This window comes from Benincasa hispida, chromosome 11, assembly GCF_027475165.1.
Source record: "Benincasa hispida cultivar pf3 chromosome 11, pf3_genome.v1.1, whole genome shotgun sequence".
Taxonomy (NCBI): domain Eukaryota; kingdom Viridiplantae; phylum Streptophyta; class Magnoliopsida; order Cucurbitales; family Cucurbitaceae; genus Benincasa; species Benincasa hispida.
This window is the reverse complement of record NC_143488.1, coordinates 64060590-64082818: the sequence shown is the minus strand read 5'-3', so window position 1 is coordinate 64082818 and position 22229 is coordinate 64060590. Positions and strand designations below refer to the sequence as shown.

Sequence of the window (22229 nt, the reverse complement as noted above, 5' to 3'; positions counted from 1 at the left end):
GAAGCTATATATTTTTTCAAAAATTCTTTCTTTTTCTTCTGTTCTTTTTAAATTATCTATATTCATGATATTTACAAATCAACATTTTTATTTTTTTTTATTTATTTTTTTATATATATAATGAGTGAAAATGAGAGTTTTTCTTTTTTTCTTTTTTTTTTTTTTAAGAATAAACAATCAAACATGCAACAAACTAGATTATTACATCACTAGACATAGAGTGAACCACTCAAAATTTGAAGAATGAAGAAGGTGTTTATGGGTTGGATTGGGTTGAGTTGATTGGTTTTTTCGAGTCATCGAATTTTTTAAGCATCCCTACTTACTCTTTATGCAGTTCATGGTGCACCAATGCATTTTGGTTGCGGCAAACGTGAGAGAATGAAAGAATTCTCATTTCAATACTTGAGGCCTCTACCTCGTCAATAAAGAAATAAACTTCATAAATGTCAACTACATCAATCAGATTCAACTAGGATATTCAATAAATTTAGTGAGAAAATATTTTCAAGTTTGAAACATAGGACTATTGAGATACACTCCTTGTAGTTCATATTTACTTAATTTTTGTAGTTAAACCTTTAAAATGTTCGTTTTAATTTAATTCATATACTTTAAAAATAAATCTAACGCCTTATTTTATTTTAACAAAGGGGTCATGTACATTAAGAACATTGATCAAACTTCCGATCTAAAGAAAGAGTATATGCCAAAACTTTGGAATTTGTATCGATTAAATAAATGAACTAATAATTATATCAATTTAGACTTTAAATTTTTAATGTATCAATTTATTTCATCCATCTGCATGAACATCGTGTGAAATTTATAATTTTATCCACTAAACTCTTAAACTTTCACAAGCAAATCAATTTATACTATAAGTTAGGATTTTCTTTGAAAATTTCTTATGCATCTATTTCCGTTGTCTATTTTGTTAGTTTGATATTTATGGGCATTTGGGGCAAACATGTGATTATTATAATCCTAGCTTATTATAGATGAGTTATAATAATTTGTGTTTGATGTGTAAATTATTTTAGTTTGGGTTATAATAATATGTGTTTGAGGTGTAAACTATTTTAGTTTGAAAATGAGATAATAGACACTATAGCAAAGAATAAAAACAATGATGAATGTAAAATAGTAAAAATCTGTAGAAAATAGCAAATAGAGATTTTTAAATAGTGTTGACGATAGCTAATTGGAAAATACAAAATAGTGTTTACTGTAGCAATAGGTAGTTATTATAGTTTTAGAATATTCTTACCTCAAACACACCCTTAAAAAGTTTATACACATGTAAGAATTGATGCATGTATGATTTCTAAAAGTAAATCTATAAATGGTCAACTGATTCGTTGATGGCAATTTAAGAGTTTAATTAAAATAATTTAGATCTCGCATAATTTTTTCAAATAAAATATGAAAGAGGGTATAAATTAATATATTTCCAAAAGTTTAGTATTTAGATTGTAATATTTGAATTTATACCACTCTCAAAGTTTAAATGTCTGAAATGATTTTTTTCCCTATTATATAATAAATATACATAGTTTTAAGACTTAAGTTGTGTAACATTGAAAATATCTCAATAAGGAAAACAATGAAAATAATTCAAAAAGAAAAACATTGAAATATCGCAAGATGAGGAAAAAGAGTTAAAAGTAGTTTAAAATTTCAAACACAGGACATATCATCTTTCAGTATTTTAATTAAATATTCTTTTTTTTATTAAAGTAATTTTTTCCTTTACAAATTATTATTTTATGAGCAGTTTTTTCAAGTTCGAAGTTTAGTATTTAAAACTTAGAAGTACAATTATCATATAATTATTGATTTTCTCTCTTGTTACTTCAAGAAAAAACTTAAAACTGTTATAAAACAGTTTTTTGTTTTTAAAAATAATAAATAATAAATATTTACCAAACATATATGCTTTTTTTTTTTATTCTTAAGTAATAGAAAGCATAAAACACAAAAATAAAAAACCAGACATAAAAAACTAAAATAGTTACAAAATAGAACATTGATTTTTCGGGGAAAAAAAATGTAAAAACACTTTTTAAGGGTAAACTTTGAGGACATTCATTTACAATAATACTTTGAATGAAAGGAATTTACCCAAGTTTCATTTATTGCTAATATTCTAGCTTTTTTAGCCACAATATTAGCAAATTTATTTTACTTCTAGGATAATTGCAAAATTAGTGGAATCAAAGAAGTGGAGAATCCCAAATCTTTTCAAGCTCTACATTGAAATTTTTTTTTTTTTTTTTTTTTGGATTAGGTTAATTGCTTTACAGCAATCCGATTCTAACAAGATGTTCCTAAAACTCATTTGAGAAGAAAGTTTTATCCCTTGACGAATAGCAAAAATTTCAGCTAAAGGAGATGATAAACAACATCAGTTGATGAAATTTGTACCACTTTCAGTGATCCAAGGACATCTCTTGTAATTGTACTAGATCCTGAAGAATTTGGAGAAGTTTTTCAAGTTGCGTCTGTTGGGGATGATGCCTTAAACTCTCGTATCCTGTAGTTGTAGACACAATTTTTGAACAAACGCTTATGATGTATAATATATGATATATTCTTCACTTCTTGTCTATGAACATTGGATGTTTTATTTGCTTTATCACAAACCAATAAACTAAGATCCCGGGTTGTCGTTTGTAACTTAAGCATGTATGTGGAGACATACAAGTGGATCATATCTTAAGTGATAACCAAAATGGTCTGTAGTATATGGATATAGGAGGGAAACCTTATTCTGGTAACGTTACGGATGCAGCCCGCTTTGTAGAATAGTTACAAGTATTGTGACTTGCTACAAATAGTCTGATTCTGACCATTCATGTGGGGACATGCGAGCATGTGCGTCCTATACAAAGGAGTTTGTATAAGACCGGACCACGAAGTGTTATAGTCTCGTTATATAATGTCGTTCATGAAAGAGATTTCAATTCACTAGGATGACCATAGGTAACATGACCTCAATCCTGAGTGAGTTGGGAACTTCTACCTTTGAAGGCGGTCCTTTGATTTGCATAGGTGCGAGTGGCTAGATCACTGACTCAAAATTACCACTTTGGGGATTCGTCTGATTTGGGAGCTAGGAACTCAGCTACGCAAGATGGAATTCACTCCTTCCCCAAAGCAGAGATAAGTAGATAGATTGCTCCCTTAAGGGCTGATTCCGAGGCTTGAACGATGTAACGCCACACAACTTCTCATGGCCCGAGAGGTGTCCACACATAGTAGGACTATGTTGTATTGTTCATTAGAGGGATCAGTGGTACTTAAGAAGTTAGATACAGGGGCAAAACGGTAAATTGGCCCAACTGTACTTATGAGCATCTGTGAAGGATTATCGTACTGTTGATTGGTTATATCCGATGGACAAAAAAATATATCTGTGGTGAGAAGAGTGCAGCTGTCGGTCTTTAATAGAATGTCTGGCAATTAACAGATGGTGGATCTCGTGGCTAAAGAGTTTAGTTAGCTATTCACGTACCGTTGGAGTTTCGAGCCATAGGTTCATAAGGTTCCCTTGGTAACTCAATGGATTCAAGTTGAGAATCAGTTTTTGGGTCAGTTTGAAGTGTTCAAATTGACAAGAGGGAGTTCGATTATATATGATATGATTGAACTAGTTAATTATGTATGATATAATTGACATTATGTATAAGATATATTTTTGGAGGAAAATGATATAAATATGATTTATATCTAATGGTGGAGAAAAGATTATGGTTCATATGTTGTATTTGATGTGATATTAAACCATAGGTTAATTGTCATGCATGTTACTCTCCTTAATTTCAACCTGTACCGCATGAAGATTACTGGATCACGCACCCTAATATGCCCGTCTCACATCCTGATCCATCGTTGTTGAGAAGACTTGATAGACCGAAAAGTTCACGTTATCACAACGAGATGAATTGGACAGAACCAGCCACTCGACAACGATGTGGATTTTGTAACCAGTTAGGACATAATCGAAGGAAGTGTCATTCGTTACTATGACGGGCTCCAGATAGTTAGAGAATGAATAATAAATAATTTCTTTTATTATATATTCATTTTATTGTATATTCAATTTTTTTTTATAATTTATTGTATATTCAATTTTTTTTTATAATAATCTACTGTATATTCAATTTTTTTTTTGTAATCAATAAAGTTTTACATTATAATAATCTAATATATTCAATTTATAGTATAATAATCTAATATATTCAATTTATTGTCTAATGATTATTCAATTATAGTATAATAATCTAATATATTCAATTTGTTGTCTAATGATTATTCAATTATAGTATAATAATCTAATATATTCAATTTATTGTCTAATGATTATTCAATTATAGTATAATAATCTAATATATTCAATTATAGTCTAATGATTATTTAATTATAGTATGATTATTAGCTCTTTTTTCTCTTTTTTTATATATATTTCTATGGAAAGTTCAAATAAAGTGAAGACTCTCGCTCTCTCCTAAGATCTTGCTCTCTCACTCTCGCTTTCTCCTAAGATCTCACTCTCTCAATATCGCTCTCTTCTAAGATCTCACTCTCCCACTCTCGCTCTCTCCTAAGATCTCGCTCTGTCTCAATATCTCGCTCTCTCTGTTATTGTTGTTATTGTTGTTATTTTTCCATTAATGATTACTAGCTTTTATTTCTTCTGAAACAATCACAAACACTTTTTTTTATTATGGATCTACTACCAGAAACTCAATGCGTAATCTTAGCATTCAATGTGTATTCCTGAATAATCTCATTTTTCAATTATTCAACCATTTCATTTTACTAAGTTCAATGTTAGTCAGATTAGTCAATATAAACTAAATCTCGCTCTCTCCAACATTCTCGCTTTGAATCTCTCTCTCTCCTAAAATCTCTCTTTTAATCTCGCTCTCTCTTAAAATCTCGTTCAACATCTCGCTCTCTCCTACTATCTCGCTTTGAATCTCCTCTCTCCTTAATCTGCTTCAGCCCACTTATCTCCTTAATCGCTTTGAAGTTTCGACATGTGTGTAACGTTCGACAACCTAATATACAAAATTTTGTTCGTAGACAAAGCTAATTCGGAATTGTCTTTCATTCCAAGGCATAACTTGTATCCATTCGCTTCATATTCGCCTGAAGTTCGCTCCTAGAAATATAGCCATCCCCACCCCCTCACATCAATCCCACAAGCCTCCGTCTAATTCGAAATGATAAAAAATGCATAGGTTGTTAGAAGCAGCTTGAGTACACAGATACATATAGTATACCATCTCATTACTTTATTTCCTCTATGAGGGAAACAAAAGTAATAAACTTGCAATCTCGAGGGTGGATGTGTGTTGAAACTTCAACCTTCGACAACCTAAGCGAGATTCACGAGATTTCCCTTATCGAGGGTTGAAGTTTCGGTCTATGTACTGGTTCCAAGTTTTTCTTTGTTCGTCGAGTTCTCAACGTTCGACCTCCACATTAGTCAAGTTCTCAACGTTCGACCTCTAGCCTCGAACTCCCAAAACAACAATATTTCTATAATAAGTTTCAAAACAACAATATTTCTCTAATAAGTTTTTAAAACAACAATATTAATATATATATTCAACTTGCGATGAAAGTGACAATCATTGCATGCTCTAAAGCAGCAAAACTCCTGCCCAATTAATTGGGCATGCGACTAAAGCCCAATTTGTCATAATTCGCTTGTGTCGGATATGATTTTCGTCGCATCAAACAACATAGTCACGATGAAATAATTTTCCATCAACTTAACGGCAACGATGACTAGTGCTAATCGTTGCATTTTTGTGACTTTTCTTGGTTTCGTCGCATAATTAGAGTTGAAAATTAGATTTCATTGTTAACAATGTGACGATTCCAAAATAGTCGCTAGTAATTTGTTTCTAAAGACCTGATTTTTTGTAGTGCGATATTAATTAGATATAATCCGTTTCCATATGGCCTTTGCACAACTACATTTGAAGAAAGCATGATCTATAGATTCATATTTTTTTTCTACATACTGGACAAATAGGATTCACGCTTAAACCTTTTTGAAGATTTGTTCTTGTAGGAATTATATTGTTTATACATCTCCATAAAAAATGGTTTATCTTTTAAGGAATTTTGAGTTGCTACAATTTCTTCCAGATCCTTCCTATAACATTTTCACTTGAGGATTCGATGATTAGCTTTGTATTTAAGAAAACTTTGTAACCACTTTTAACAATATAAAAGTAATTTTTCTCATGATGCCAAATCAATTTATTTTGAATTTTCATGTTTGGAGGGATTGTTCTAATTACAATCAACATATTATTGTGAGAAAACCTTGTTAAGAAGCTCAATGTTTCATGTCCATCATAAAGAATAAAATCTGCTATTGAGGCATTTAAGTATCTCGAGTCAATTTGTATAGGCTTGAAGGTGTGCAATTGAGGCATTCAAGAATCTAAAAATATCTTGGTAGAGAGTCCATTTCCAATTATGAAATGTAAGCCATCTTTTAGTAGATCTCTACTCCAAAGTAAACTCTTCCATAAATAAGAAGGATTTTTCCATAAACTCCTCCATATACTTTGGGAAGGCATAATCTCTTCCAAGAAAGCCAATGAAGTTTTTTTTTGTGAATTGTCGAGGAGCCTCACCAAAACCTTGAAAAAGACTTGGTAATTTCTTTGACAGTTTGAAAAGGCTCAATATGTAGTTAGGAATGGATTCACCCACACTTTTGATTAAAACTTCTTTGTCGGTGGTTGAAAAGAGAGATTTTTTCAATCATTGAATAGAAAACACATTTGAATTCCACACTTAATTTCGATAATAAAATGAAGTTCTCAAAAATTAATTTTCTTAGATCTAATAGGTAACTATTTGATTTTTTTTTTGTTTTTTAAAATTAAATATATTTTCACTTTTAAAAAAAGTGATTAAGCAAAAAAAAAATCTATAGATAGAGCTATATATATATTGTAAAGCATTTTTTTAAAATATAAAATAAAGCACGAGATGATTATCGTATGGGACAATATTATCACTACATGGTAGGATGAGTCTCAATATTGAGTATACAAGAAAACTAATGTGTTCCTATTTGTCTTATTTTTATTTTTTTTCATGTATTTTCAAAATGGCATCATCATCCAAACATACCTGCTTGTTTGAAGCCAACTTATTTGGCATTTATAAACATTTTTAGGCAACTTAGAAAGTTAATCCAGAAGAATCATAATATAAACAAACTTGCTACATCCAATTTCAATGTTATGGCATATAATAAAACTTATTTGAAGAATAAGCTCTTAAATGAGTTTATAAAATAGGGTCGTAAAAAGTCCATATGAGTATAACTCAACTGATATATAAAACATATATTATTGACTAATAATAGATCAAAACTTTAAATCCTTAAAATTATTATACTTATTTAAAAAAAAAATGGGCACACATCTATGACTTTGCTATGTCCCATTCTCTCCCCTATTAGTTTATGCAATTATTTAAAGAAAATATTCGAGTTAAATGTTACAAACATATTACAAATTGAATATTAAGTAAGATTCAACTTACAACTCAAGTGATCTTAATTGGTTGAATTATATGCCTAAATTAATTCGTTTAATTTGATATTTTAAAAAGAAAAAAATCAAGACTTGTAAATTAGGATTGGCAAAAATCCCCCGTGGGGTCGGGTCCCTGCCTTATTGATTAGGGATGGGGTCAAATCGAGGATTTCTAACCGAGTCCTCGTCCCCAATTAAATTTTCTAGTTTCTACACACACAGAGACAATACAACAGCATAAACTAATAGGGGAGAGAATGGGACATAGCAAAGTCATAGATGTATGCCCATTTTTTTTAAATAAGTATAATAATTTTAAGGATTTAAAGTTTTGATCTATTATTGGTCAATAATATATGTTTTATATATCAGTTGAGTTATACTCATATGGACTTTTTACGACCCTATTTTATAAACTCATTTAAGAGCTTATTCTTCAAATAAGTTTTATTATATGCCATAACATTGAAATTGGATGTAGCAAGTTTGTTTATATTATGATTCTTCTGGATTAACTTTCTAAGTTGCCTAAAAATGTTTATAAACACCATGTGGGGAGTAGAAAAATTATCGAATTATCTCATATCTCTTATTAAAAAATATATATCTTAACCAATTAAGCTGTCTAATAAGCTATATATAGAGTAGATATTTGTTATTTGATAAAGGAATCAATATCACATGTTCTTATATTGTTATTTGAGTTGAGACGCAATCCCATGTTCTATCATATAGTTCTGGAATTGGAGGTCCATATACTCTCCACCACGATCAGATCATAGTGTTTTTATCTTGAATCTAACAAGTTTTCAACTTTAGTCTTATACTCCTTGAACTTGTCAAAGGCTTCAGACTTACGTTACATTAGGAAGAGATACCCAAACCTTGAATAATCATCTATGAAAGAGATGAAATATTCATACCCACCTCGAGCTCTAACATTCATCGGACCACAGAGGTCTGAATGTATAAGCTCCAAGGCTTCCTTGGCTCTGTAATCTTTTCCAGTAAAAGGTCATTTGGTCATCTTGGCTTTGAGGCATGATTCACATACCGGCAAGGAGTTTTCTTCTAAACTCTTTAGAAGTCCACTTTGCACCAACTTCTCAATCATATGGAGGTTGATGTGACCTAACCTAAGATGCCAAAGATGAGCGTTTTCCTTTGGAGAAACCTTTGGTCTTTTAGCTGTTGTTGTCGTACTAAACATTTTAGTGTTAAATAAGACTTTTATGACTAACGACCTTAGTACATATAAGTTATTTTCTATTGAACCATAATCAATCTCCATTTCATTCTTGAAAATAAACACTTTATTCTCAAAAAAGGAGACGGTGTAGTCTTGTTCAATGAGAAAAGAAATCGATATTAATTTCCTCTTTATATGAGAAACTACAAAAATATTATCCAGTAACAGATAACGTTTCTTGTCAACAAATAACTTCAGCCTGCCTACAGCAACAGCTGAAACAACCTCACCAGTACCGACTCGAAGAGTCATCTCTCCTTGTGGCAACATTTGTCAAGAACTGAATCCTTGGTAAGAGGAACTGACATGATTGATAGCACCTGAATCAAGGTTCCAGGAAGAATCATCATTCTCTACCAGACATGTCTCCAAGACCAATAAATCATATTTACTGTATTGTCTCCTCTTTTGGAGAGTAGTGGGATAAAGGTCGTTTGCCACAAAATTTGTTTTACACGATTCTTTCCACTGTACGTAATCGGTCATTTTAAATGCTTTAGACGAAAATACTAACGAGTTGCTGGAAAAAAAAAAACACATTGACCCACATTATGTTTAAGCAAATACCCATTGTAAAACAAAACATCATCTAATAAGGTTTTAGCAAAACTAACATGAACCTCGTGTGACATCTAGTTTTGCAATGACGCTTCAAAGGTTTAGGAAAAAAGCTGCCGAAGAGAGGTCAGTTATCCTTCCTCTGAATTGAGAAGCTCTCAACCAGTCATTAATTCCAGAACAACTCTTGCTCCTATAACGACTAGCCATCATTGATTTGGCCAAGAGAACATTAACTTACTTAAAATCTCCCGTAAGTGTGACCCGTCATTTTAAGCCCTAAAGGTCCGTCCCAAAAAACCAATCCCAAGGAAAAAAATCTGATTGAGGCAAAACCTAAAGCGTCCCTATCCATTTCTGGAGCTTACCTTGATATTAACCAACTGCACAAAACCCATCCGAAGGGGGACGCACCAAAGGCGACACGAAGGAGTACAGAATGATCTCACAATGTGAACCAATGACAGTGACCATAAGATGTGATGACATACACCCTTCCCCCACTTACTATAAACACTCTCTCCATCCACCTTGATATTGACTCAAGCAAACACCATCCAAAGGGGGATGCATTCGGGGCACCACGAGACCAAGCATGAATCTCACGGTGTGAATATACAAGGAGAAACGTGAGTGAAATCATAGACATATCTGATATGCTTCTTCCTCCCACTGAGTATTTTATAACCTAGGGTTTAGCTTAGAAAAAAACGGCTAAGGATTTTAACTAAGTGAATTTTAGGTTTTTCCAAGAGTAACTTTTACCTTGGATAGCTGAACAACTTTTGATCATCATCCATTAAACTCTTTAACGAAATCTTTGATCAAATCGTCACATGCTTGTTGAAAATCTATCTAATTCACCTTTCCAGGTAGGTTCCCAAGTAGGGGTGTTACGTTTCCATCAACTTAAGAACCCCAGCCTAGCCAGAACCCACCTTAGACAAAAGATCCCTTATAGATAGGTTTACAACAAATTTAATTTTTTATTCCAACCAATTTAATCCTATTAAACCAATTTTCTCTTTAGAACCATTTGAACTTAGGTCTATCTCAATCCAATTTTAAAACCCTTTTAAAAAACTTGAGTTCACCCTAAGTCCGCATGCAACTATGAATTATTGATTTTAGGTCTAATTTCCTTTATAACACTTATAAACGGAAACAACCACCACAATGCAAAGCTAACACATGCAAGGCATTCATAACGCTTCTAAACAGCCAAGTGTCATGTTCAATGCATTGTCCATTTATTGCTACTTCTTTTATATAACACTTATACAAAACCGCAATGAAACAAACAAAACATGCTTCCATTCATCCTTAAACTATAACAATTATAATAAAAAGATGATGCATGAGAATGCTCAATGCATGCAAAATATAACACTTATATTTCATGATGCATGTGCATGCTTTCAAGTAATTTCTTCATGCTAGATTATAACATTTATAATACATGATGCATGAATAATTGCACAACCTAAGGTGGATTTTAACTATATGACAAATACTTTGGCATATAAGTACCATACATCACATGTTTAAACAATCAATGTTGATGAACTAGGTAAAATTGCCTTAAAAACACACAAAGCCAACTATTATAAAGACAAGGAGTCTCCGATTCAAAAAGGCGAACTGGGTCTTGAACTGCTCGGGCAAAACATCGCTTCTCCAACCATCGTGTACTAAGCACCCCATGATCGTCTACACGATAAAACAAACTCTTCATTCTATTGCTTACCAGCACTCCCAGAGCTAAACGATCGTTTAGCATATACGATCGTCTAGAAAAATCCAAACGATCGTTTAGCTATTACTATACGATCGTGTATCTTTACTAAGCGATGAAGCCTAAAGTACACGATCGCTTAGGGCGCTCCACACAATGTCCGCCTTCCGCGATCGTCTAAACGACTACGATGCTACGAAGCACCATCGCCTAAGCGATTGCTTAGATAGCGCCTACGTATCGCATAGGCACGATCGCATAGGTAGTAACTAAGTGATGAAGCTTGCTAACTACACGATCGTCTAACACGCGCCTTCTACTGAATGACGAGCATCCCATGCTCCCACTACGATTGTCTACCTCTAGCGCCTACGTGATCAAACAACCAACGTTATGCGATAAAGTAAATGATTTACCCTATCGCTTAGCATTAGCTAAACGACCCTTTAAAATATACTATACGATCGTCTAGAAAATCTAAATGATCGCTTAGTGAAACCCCAACAATCGTTTACCTACACGATCCGACCAACGCTTGGTCTTCTTCTTCGTTGAGAACTGCATCTCTATGCGCCGAAGCTTCATCACAAACGACTCGACGAACTCAAACCTTTTGAATTATAGACTCGATTGCGATGTTAATTTCGCCCAAAAACACAGGGGTCCTTACAATTAACACTTTGTAATATTGAAAGCTTTAACAAAAAGCCAATTTAAACCCGAAACATTCATCAATGCAACCACAGATGCAGAAAACGGTTAACCACAAATGCAGAAACCCACCACGACTGTAAAATGCGTTCAATTCAAAGTTGTAATTTGAAATATCAGAGAACCTGGCTCTGATACCAATTGAAGGAAATCGGACTCGAGATTTCCATGAGCAGAGGAAATAAGATTATTCCAAATCACAATCATGAATGAACAATACATTTACGGTCGACTTCAAAAAAGCGATTATACAATTACTACAGAAATTACAGGATAAATAACTACAAATGCACAAAGGGAAAACTCTACGAACATTGGAAGATGCGTCTCCACGCTCCTTTGCACACGACCGCTCGAACAACAACAACCTTGAATGCTCGATCTACACGACCACGACACCGCATAAACTCTTCGCGCTCGTCCTCAATGATCGCCTCGGCCACGAACTCCTCAGCAACAACACGAATGGTCTCCACAGCACCTCGGCGGTGTCAAGTTGAGTAGACACCACCAACAAGGCTACCTTGGTATTCTCGGTGTGAGAATCCAGAGGGTGGGCTATGTTCAGACTTGGTATGAGGCAAACGAATGAGGAAAGACCAATCGTGTACACGATTGAGCAAGTGGAAGATGACGGAGACCTATCGTATAGGTTGATGCCCAATCGTTTAGATAAAGCTATGCAATCGTCTAGCAAAAGTTATGCGATCATTTAGCTCATCGTTTAGCTTGGTCTATCGCCTACAGACACTACACGATCGTTTACTTTGGGCAAGCGATCGTCTAGCAAAAGTTATGCGATCGTTTGGTAAATACTGTACGATCGTTTGGCTCACCACTGCACGATCGTTTAACTCGTCCAAGCTGTCATTTAGTAAATCTATATTTACTTGACGACTACCGTGAGATCCTTTTTGCTGAGAGAAATCTTTAAAAAAAATTTATGAAGAACTTTTCAACAGTTTGTAAATCTTTTTTAAAATTAGGAAAACCATTTTCCTTTTAACTCACGGTTACCATGAATCCAATAACCACCCACTCAATTGGTTATTAAAGAAAAAGAATTAATTATCCAATAATTAATATTATTATAAATATAAATGCTAACCAACTTATCAGACTATATTTATAACCTATAGTTTTAATATTTCATCTCATGAAACATATAAACCATAGTTCTTTTTCTATTCCATGGTACTTAATGTAAATCTCATTTACATCAATCCTCCTCTAGATGTATCTCATACATCATGTCGATTATACTATATATAATCAAAATACCTCTTGTCAATTTGAACATTTCAAATCAACACCAAGAACTGATCCTCAACTGAATCCATTGAGCTACGAAGAGGACCTTATGAACCTGTAGCTCGAAGCTCCAACAGTATGTGAATAACTGACTAAACTCTTTAGTCACGGGATCCACCATCTGTTAACTACCAGGCAATCCACCAAAGATCGACAGTTGAACTCTCTTTACCACAGATATATTATGTGTCCATCTTAACCAATCAGCAGTGCGACAACCCTTCACAAATCGCTCGTAAGTACAGCTGGACCAATAACCATTATGCCCCTGTAGTTACATCTGTCTCCTTAAGAACCACTGATCCCTCTAATGAACATAAGTCATAGTCCTACTATGACTGAGACTTCTCTTCGAAAGAAAAGCTGCAGCCACCATATTCAAACCCCCGAATCAGCCCTTAAGGGAGCAATCTCTCTACTTATCCCTGCTTCGGGAAAGGAGTGAATTTCATCTTATGAATTGAGTTCCCAGCTCCTAGATCAGACAAGTCCCCAAAAAGGTAGGCATGTTGAGTTGACAATCTGGCCACTCTCACCCATACTAATCAAAGGACTGCCCTCAAAGGCAGAAGTTCCCAAAACACTCAAGATTGAAGTCACGTCACCTATGGTCATTTAGGTGAGATGCAAGTCTCTAGTATCAGCAACGTTATACACAGAGTCTAGTCATCTCGTGGTCCAGGTCTTATACAAACTTTTTGTATAGGACACCCACGCTCGCATGTCTCCACATGAATGGTCAGGATCAACCATCTGTAGTAGTTTACAACACTTGCAAACCTCTACAAAGCGGGTCGTATCCGTAGTGTCACCAGGATCAAGTATCCCCCCTTAATCCTTATACTACAGACCTATTTAGGTAGGCATGATCCACTTGTATATCACATATACATGCTTAAGTTCACATAAGATAACCAAGGAGCTTTGTTTATTGGATATAAGTAAATACCAGAATTAAATAACACTTATTTATTCATTAAACAATGTGTATCTTTACAAAACAACAAGACTCCGGGAGAATTAGGATACCAATCCCAACATTATTAACCAGGAAAAAAAAATCAACATTTTATTGAGTAACCAAGATTTGAGTCAAACCTTTCTCTATAGTTTTTAATGCTTCAAACTCAACTATTTATTACAATGCCAATTGTCTATTGAGGACCACCTAATTAGAATATACCCATGTTATAATCTAAATAGACCGAAAAAATAAAGAATATAGGATAAGAAAAAATCGACCCATATGTTTTATAATGATATGTTAGCTACATTTACAAGCAAAAGAAGAATCAATGTAATTATTTTTAAGAGAAGAGAATATATAATACAAAGATAATTATCTGTAAGACAATATATAAAGTATGGTCCTTTTATACTACCTTAAACCCTATTGCGCTCTTGTCCCTTTTAGAAGTAGGAAATTGATTTCTATTTCTTTTAGATGTGGGACAATGATGCTTGAATTTTATGAAGTGGAAATTATGGATGATATGTGTTGGTGGATTGCGTTGTGCATTCAAGTTTCCCCAGAAGAATCCAAGTGTAAATTCCTCTGAGTTTCCTAGTAAGTCTAGGGTCGAACATAGGGACTTGTGAAAATAGTTGTGTTGGAGATTTTTATGAAAACTTGCGGTAACCAGTTGAATAAATAAGTGTTGGGTTGTTGTTGCGTTAATGAAAATAATAACGAGTGCGACAGAGTTCAAAAAGAGTTGGTAAACGGGAAATACAATGAGTATGCGGTGAACGGGTTGATGCCTTACGATCATGCAACATGCATACAATAGTAAACCACCTCTCGGCGTGAATGCCATGGCTTTTAAGGCTAGAACGCATGCGATAAATATGCGATGAGTCTACAGGGTTTACACATAAACCTCTATCTCTATTTATGCGATGAAAACATGACATTCACACAAATACGCGACCACATAATATCATTCCTTTTCCTAGTATGCATGCGATGTAAGTTGACAAACAGAGTTTATCTCTAAGTCCCTGTCTTTTGTTTATGCAAGCCTAATCTTGCTCTTTCGAGTCCAGATTCTAACCTAGCTCTCTCGAGACATTAGGTTCTTTCTTTAGATTCTCTCTCGAGTAACTCTAAAGGGGTATTTTACACGACATTAAACAAGACAATCGCAAGCAATGAACTTCCTAGATCATGTTAGCTTAGTTCCTCTTAACCCATTCAACTAGTTTAGTTACTCATGCGTATTAAGAGATTGAGCAGATGTAGAAATAGAACTTCCATTGAATAGATATAAGATGAAGTACAGAATAACAATGCAAGTATAGTAAAGAGCCTCGAGCAATTTCTTACTGTCAGCGTTACATTGTTTCTACTCGTGCTCTAAAGATATTCTCGCTTTCGCGAGAGTCAGCCCGCTCTCTACTCTTACGCCCTAAGGTTCTCTCTCGAGCTGCCTTGGATAATCTCTGGCTTCACCACTCTTCTCTTGCTCCATCGTAAAAATGGAAAAGAAAACTATGAACAGAGGTATGAGCTTGTAATGGTGGTAAGGTAATCGACTATTTAACCCCTTCTCTGAAGAATGCACTTAGTATTTATAGGGCATCAAAGGTGAAAGACGGCTTCTCTCTCCTGGTTGTACAGATGGGACAACTTTAATTCCTAACTGATGCGTCGGATAATTGTCACTGATAAAGCTGGATGTACTTTGTACCGTTATCGGCTGTCAACTTAATTTGGATCCGACGACCATCAGCTTTCTGTCCCATCGATCTTAATTGTCCTTTCGTCCAAATGCGGCCGCCATGTTGCTGTGATTCTTCTTGGGTGAATGTTTGCGAGCACGATCAATGTAAAGTCTTGCGGTGAAGTTGCGCTCGACCAATGTATTCCTATGATCACTTTCTTTGCATTGCATTAACTCATTATTTTGCACAAAAATATAAAGATCAATTGCTCTAATGCATTGGACGCATGCGACCGCAATATTATAGAATTTATGCTTAATGGACACAATTTAACATATATCATCAACGCAATCCAATATTGTTTAAGGATTTGGTACTATGATAACGTGCATTTCTGCCTGTTATCACACCCCCAAATTTAAACAATGTTTGTTCTCAAGCATAAGCTAAAGATTCCTTTAGCAAGTTAGCCACAAAGTTCTTTCCCTAGATTTCTCAAGGATACTTCGTTCAAATCCTATATGTTAGAATTTCCTCAAGTCTTATTCAAATCTCTCCCTAAAATACTTCTAAGAATTAGGGATTGCAAGCTTAACTTTCAAAAGGACTCTACTGAATTCTGGAACATCGTTTGATTTATTTCAAAAAGAAAATTTTCCACCGGGATATCAAATGATTTATCCTTGCACAAAAAATTTCTTCATTGCTATTTTTTTCTGACCTTGCGCCAATCCGAGTGCCTTGCCTTCGTTTTGGCTTGCCCCCACGGGTGTCATGCGGACATCTAACTACGAGTAATACACTCTTTCTCAGACTAAACTCATACTAACTTGGCAGTGGAGTTGCGGTAATTTATATATGCGTTGATCCTGGTGACTTACTTTCGTTTTGGTTTGCCCCCACGTGTGTCATGCGGACATCCAACTACGGGTACTCCTTTCACAACTTAACTCTTATCAACATGGATTTCCCATTGCGTTGATAGTGGAGTTGTTATTAAAAAAAAATTATTATTTTTTTTAGCAAGGTCGGAAACAAATACCCGACCTCCAAATTTAAATTGCGGCAATGTCCTCATTGCCAAAAGTTAAAATAAGTCATGTGATGGTCATAGAATGCGTTGTAAAGAAAATTTGAAAGAAAGCTAGCAAACCCCTAACTTCGAGAAATATTTCATGAGGTAACTATCCTAAGATTTACATTGACTCTAGTATATACGAAAGAGATAGAAGCATATTTTTCATCATTGAAATCATACTTGGAAAAGAATACATGCGGTAAACTACTAAAGTTATCTACTTGTGATATGTTTGCGGTAGTCAAGGAGGATGCGGGGATAAAACTTTGAAAAGTAGTATGCAATGTGATAGCACAAAATTTAAAGTAAGGATAGGAAGAGTACACCCCCAAATTTAGTGTTGTCGCCTACATTGTATTGATGCATCCATCTTGCGGCGATCATTCTTCGTTGGGTTACGGTGATGGAATAAGATAAGTGCTGCTTCGCGTAACATTTCTACAATCCAGTGCCTCGATCGTTGTAAGGAAAACAAAGAGAGTGTCAAATTATTTTAAACAAAATATAAGGTTTTTTTTTTGTAGCAATAAAAGTGCCAAATGAAAAGATAGTAAAGTAAGGATAATTTTGAGTAGTGGAGAAAATAGTTAAAGACTTAAGATTTTCCAAAACTTTGCATCCCTGACAAATTGCGATCATCTGATAACGCAGGGACCACCTACTTCCTTCTTCATTCAAGGTTTCTTAATTCCATGGAGTCAACTTGGCGATGTCAGTCTTCTCCATGGTATGCCTTTACTCGTTGCCCATTGACCTTGAATATGTTGGTTTCGTCGTTATTTGATAATTCTACCATGCCATGCGGAAGTACTTGTCGAATTATGAATGATCCGGACTAACGAGACTTTAGCTTTCCCAGGAAGAGTCATAGACGTGAATTGAAAAGCAAGACTTTCAGCTCGACTTGGAGGTTCTTACTGCATATGCATTGATCATGTCAGCGCTTGGTGTGCTTTTTATAAATTTTCGCATTTTCATATGCGTTGTTCGTCCATTCTTCTAGCTCGACCAGTTGCACTTTCCGCGCTTCCCCTGCTTTCTTCAAATTGAAATTCAGTTTCTTGACCGCCCACAATGCTTTATATTCCATCTCCAAAGGCAAGTGACACGCCTTGCCAAATACCAACACATAAAGGGACATACCTATAGGTGTTTTAAATGTGGTCTGATATGCCCATAACGCATCACCAAGCTTCATTGCACAATCCTTCCACGAAGGTTTGACTACCTTCTCAAGTATCAATTTAATTTCCCGATCCGACACTTCAGCTTGGCTATTTGTTTGCGGATGGTATGCAGTGGCCACTTTGTGGAGGATATTGTACTTGCACAACAGCTCCTTTATATTGTGGTTGACAAAGTGTGATCCTTCATCACTTATGATAGCACGGGGAGTGCCAAAATGCGTGAAAATATTTTTCTTCAGGAACTAGGAGACTACTGTCCCATCACTTGCGGCGCATGCAATAGAATATGGTGCTTATTGTTTGAAGGAGGGAATGGTCCCATGAAATCAATCCCCCATACGTCAAATAGTTCCAGCTCCAAGATAGTACTCATTGAAATTGCGTTCTTCCATGAAATATTGTCGGTGCGTTGACACCGATCACATTTCATTGTGTAGTCAGCAACATCCTTAAATAATGAAGGCCAGAAGAATCCACTTCGTTAAACTTTGGCTACAATATGTTGTCCTCCAAATTTCCCTCCATATGGCGAATCGTGGCACTGCGATAATATGCATTGTTGAGCAGCATCTGGGATGCATAATCAAATGATTTAGTCTACACCTCTTTTATATAGATTCGACTCATCCCAATAATAGTGTCTGCATTCATTCTTGAGCTTCTTCTGTTGATGGTAGGTGTAATCTTCAGGAAATTGTTCACAAACCAAATAATTGTCTGCATACTAGGGCAGTTCTTCTATGCGAAATAGTTGCTCGTCTGGGAACAAGACACTCACTTCAAATTCATTGCAGTCAACCTCAGGATTTTATAATATGGACAAGTGATCCGCAACTTGATTCTCTGTTCCCTTCCGATCAATTATCTCGATATCAAATTCTTGAAGGAGGAGAACCCATCTGATCAACCTCGACTTTGCGTCTTTCTTTGTCATCAAATATTTGATTGTCGAGTGATTAGTATGAATGAGTACCTTGGTTCCTAATAGATATGCCCGAAATTTTTCCAATGCAAAAATCACAGCCATGAGCTCTTTTTCAGTGGTGGCATAATTATGTTGAGCAGGGTTCAGAGTTTTACTCGCATATGCGATAGGGTGCAAAATAGTTTTCTTCTTTTACACTAATGCAGCTCCCATTGCATACCCGCTTGTGTCGCACATGAGTTCGAATGGGAGTGTCCAATCCGGCGCAATCAAGACGGGTGCGGTAATCAACGCATCTTTTAAAATTTTGAATGCGTTGAGGCAATTGTTGTCAAATTCAAACTTCCTGTCTGCCTCTAACAACGCACTCAGTGGTCTTGCTATTTTAGAAAAGTCCTTGACGAATTATCTATAGAATCTGGCATGCCCCAAGAAGCTTCGCACAGCCTTCACGTTGGTTGGAGGTGGAAGTTTTTCAATTGCATCAATCTTTGCTTTGTCCACCTCCAACCCTTCTCAAGAGACCTTGTGTCCCAACACTATTCCCTCCTTCACCATGATGTGACATTTTCCCAATTGAGCACCAGGTTCGTCTCTTCACATCTTTTCAAAATTTTCTCCAAATTGGCCAGGCAGACTTCATAAGTGTTCCCATAAACGGAGAAGTCATCCATAAATATTTCTACTGAGTCCTCAAGATAATCTGAAATGATTGCCATCATGCACCTCTGGAACGTGCTTGGCGCATTACAGAGGTCAAACGGCATGCGGTGGAAAGCAATTGTCCCATATGAGCAGGTGAATGTGGTCTTGTCTTGGTCCTCAGGAGCTATCATGATCTGATTATACCCGGCATTTCCATCCAAGAAGCAATAAAAATCATCCCTGCTAATTTGTCCAGCATTTGATCGATGAATGGCAAAGGGAAGTGATCTTTCTTTGTGGTCGCATTCAATTTGCGGTAGTTCATGCAGATATGCCATCCAATGATGGTCCTTTGCGGTATTAATTCATTGTTCTCATTTGGGACTACCGTCATTCCTCCCTTCTTCGGCACACATTGCACGGGGCTGACCTATGTGCTATCTGCAATGGGATAGATAATGCCCGCATCCAGCCACTTGATAATCTCCTTTTTGACGACCTTCATCGCAAGGTTAGGTTTGCATTGATTTTTAGTGGTTGTTTTGTGGTCGTCCTCAAGATGAATGTAGTGCATGTAGTACGCGGGGCTAATTCCTTTGATATCAGCGAGCGTCCAACCGATTACTCGCATATGCTCCTTGAGAATGCTCATCAACGCATTCTCTTGATCTGCGTTAAGTGTGGATGAAATTATCACTAGCAACTTCTCATTCTGCCCCAGGAATGCGTACTTCAAATGTGTTGGTAGGGTTTTCAATTCAAGTGTTGGTGGTTCCACGAGAGAAGGTTGCGTTATTTTTCTTTCTTCTTTCGGCTCTTCTTCTTGCATTGCGATCAATCCATCTTCTTTATTTGTTTTTGCTACGATCGCATTGCAGGCAACTACGGATGTGTTGGCATCCTCTTCTTCACACTCTTCATCAGACTTTTCTTCTTCAATCAAATTCAGGTCATCTTCAGAATCTGACAGGTCTTCCTCATCAAGAAATTTCATGGCACGAATTATGTTAAATTTGAGCTTCTGTCCGTTTATGCTCAAAGTGATTTCTCCCTTGTGCACATCAATTTGAGCAAGACCTGTGATAGGAAAAGTCGCCCCAAAATAATGGACACATCTTTATCGGCCTCATAATCCAGGATGATGAAGTCAGTTGGAAAAATAAATTTATCAATCATTATTAGCACGTCCTTCACATTACCCACTAGATGAACCAGAGATTTGTCGGCCAATTGGAGAGTCACGGATGTGGGCACAAGTTGCCCCACATTTAATTGTCGAAAGATTAACAGTAGCATCAAATTTATGCTGGCCTCCAAGTCACACAGGGCTTGCCCAATATAGAGTCCTCCTATGGAGCAAGGAATAGTGAAGCTCTCAGGATCGCTCATCTTTAGTGGGCTAATAGATTTGGAACTTTGCGTTAATGCCACCGTGGCAAATTTTCCAGCACATCTTTTCTTAGTTACCATGTCCTTCAGAAACTTGGCATAGACAGGCATTTCTTCAATCGCTTCACTAAAAGGAATATTAACATGTAATTGTTTTAGCATAGACAGGAAGCATTGGTACTGTACCTCTTTGTTTTTCTTCTTCCTTAGCCTCTGAGGGAAGGGTGGTAACTGAATTTTCATGGTTCCCGTTTCATTTGACTTTGAGGTTGACGCAACTTCAGGTTCTACCGCTTCATTTTCCTTTTCTTCTTCTTGCGTTGTTGCAATCTCAGGCTTAGCTGCGATGGAAGTTGTTCTACTCTGGTCCTTTCTTCCTCCCTCCACGATCTTTCCACTACGCAATGTCACAACCTGACATTGCTCCTTACCTGATCCTTCTAGGTTGCGTGGAAGCTCAGTTAAACTTGGCAACGCCCCTTGCAGTCTACTTTTGAGCTCATTCGTAATCTGGCCCATTTGCAATTCAAGGTTACGGATGGATGTAGCCTGACTTTAAAGCACTGTCTCATTTTTCTCTATGCACAGCTTCAATAGGCTTGCTAGAGAAGAAGATTGTGGTGGTTGTTGTGAGCTACTTGCTTGGTTGCTTCGTTGATCGTTACTGCGTTGAAAGAATCCTGGTGACCATTTTTTTTGCGCCACAGATTGAAAAGTTTGTTGTTGATTCTTCCAAGCAAAATTGGGGTGGTTTTTCCACCGGGGGTTGTAGGTGTTTGAAAAGGGGTTGTTCTTTACAAAATATACAGACTGTGGATTTTGTGGGCAATCTTCCATTACATACCCATCACCGCAAGTCGCACACCTTGTGGTGTTTTGACTTATTGTGTTAATCTGCCCACCTTGCGGTGTTGGGCTGCTGATCGTCATTCCTTGAATCAAATTCATCATTACGGTCATTTGGTTTTGCAATGAGACAATAACACTGTTATTTGTATCAGAATCCTTGAGTCTTAATCTCTGGTCACTCTCCCTCCAGTCTTTATGATTCTTGGAGATGTGGTCCAGGATATTCTTCGCCTCATCATAAGTCTTATTAAGCAGATCACCAACTGCTGTCGCTTGGCAGCAGTCTGCGAAGCATAAGTAGAAAATTTCCATTCGCAGGCAATCTGGTAGCCCATTATGCAGACAATC

The 22229-nt window shown here is 35.9% G+C and overlaps 1 protein-coding gene across 1 annotated transcript in view; it reads right to left on the bottom strand.

Moving 5' to 3' along the window:
- Positions 1-21275, bottom strand: part of LOC120090770 (uncharacterized) — a 64233-nt gene extending 42958 nt beyond the window's left edge. The window contains 2 exon segments of the mRNA XM_090307029.1: positions 2564-2568; positions 21138-21275. Coding sequence (XP_090163155.1) covers positions 2564-2568; positions 21138-21275 — 143 coding nt within the window.
- Between the last annotated feature and the right edge of the window lie 954 nt (positions 21276-22229).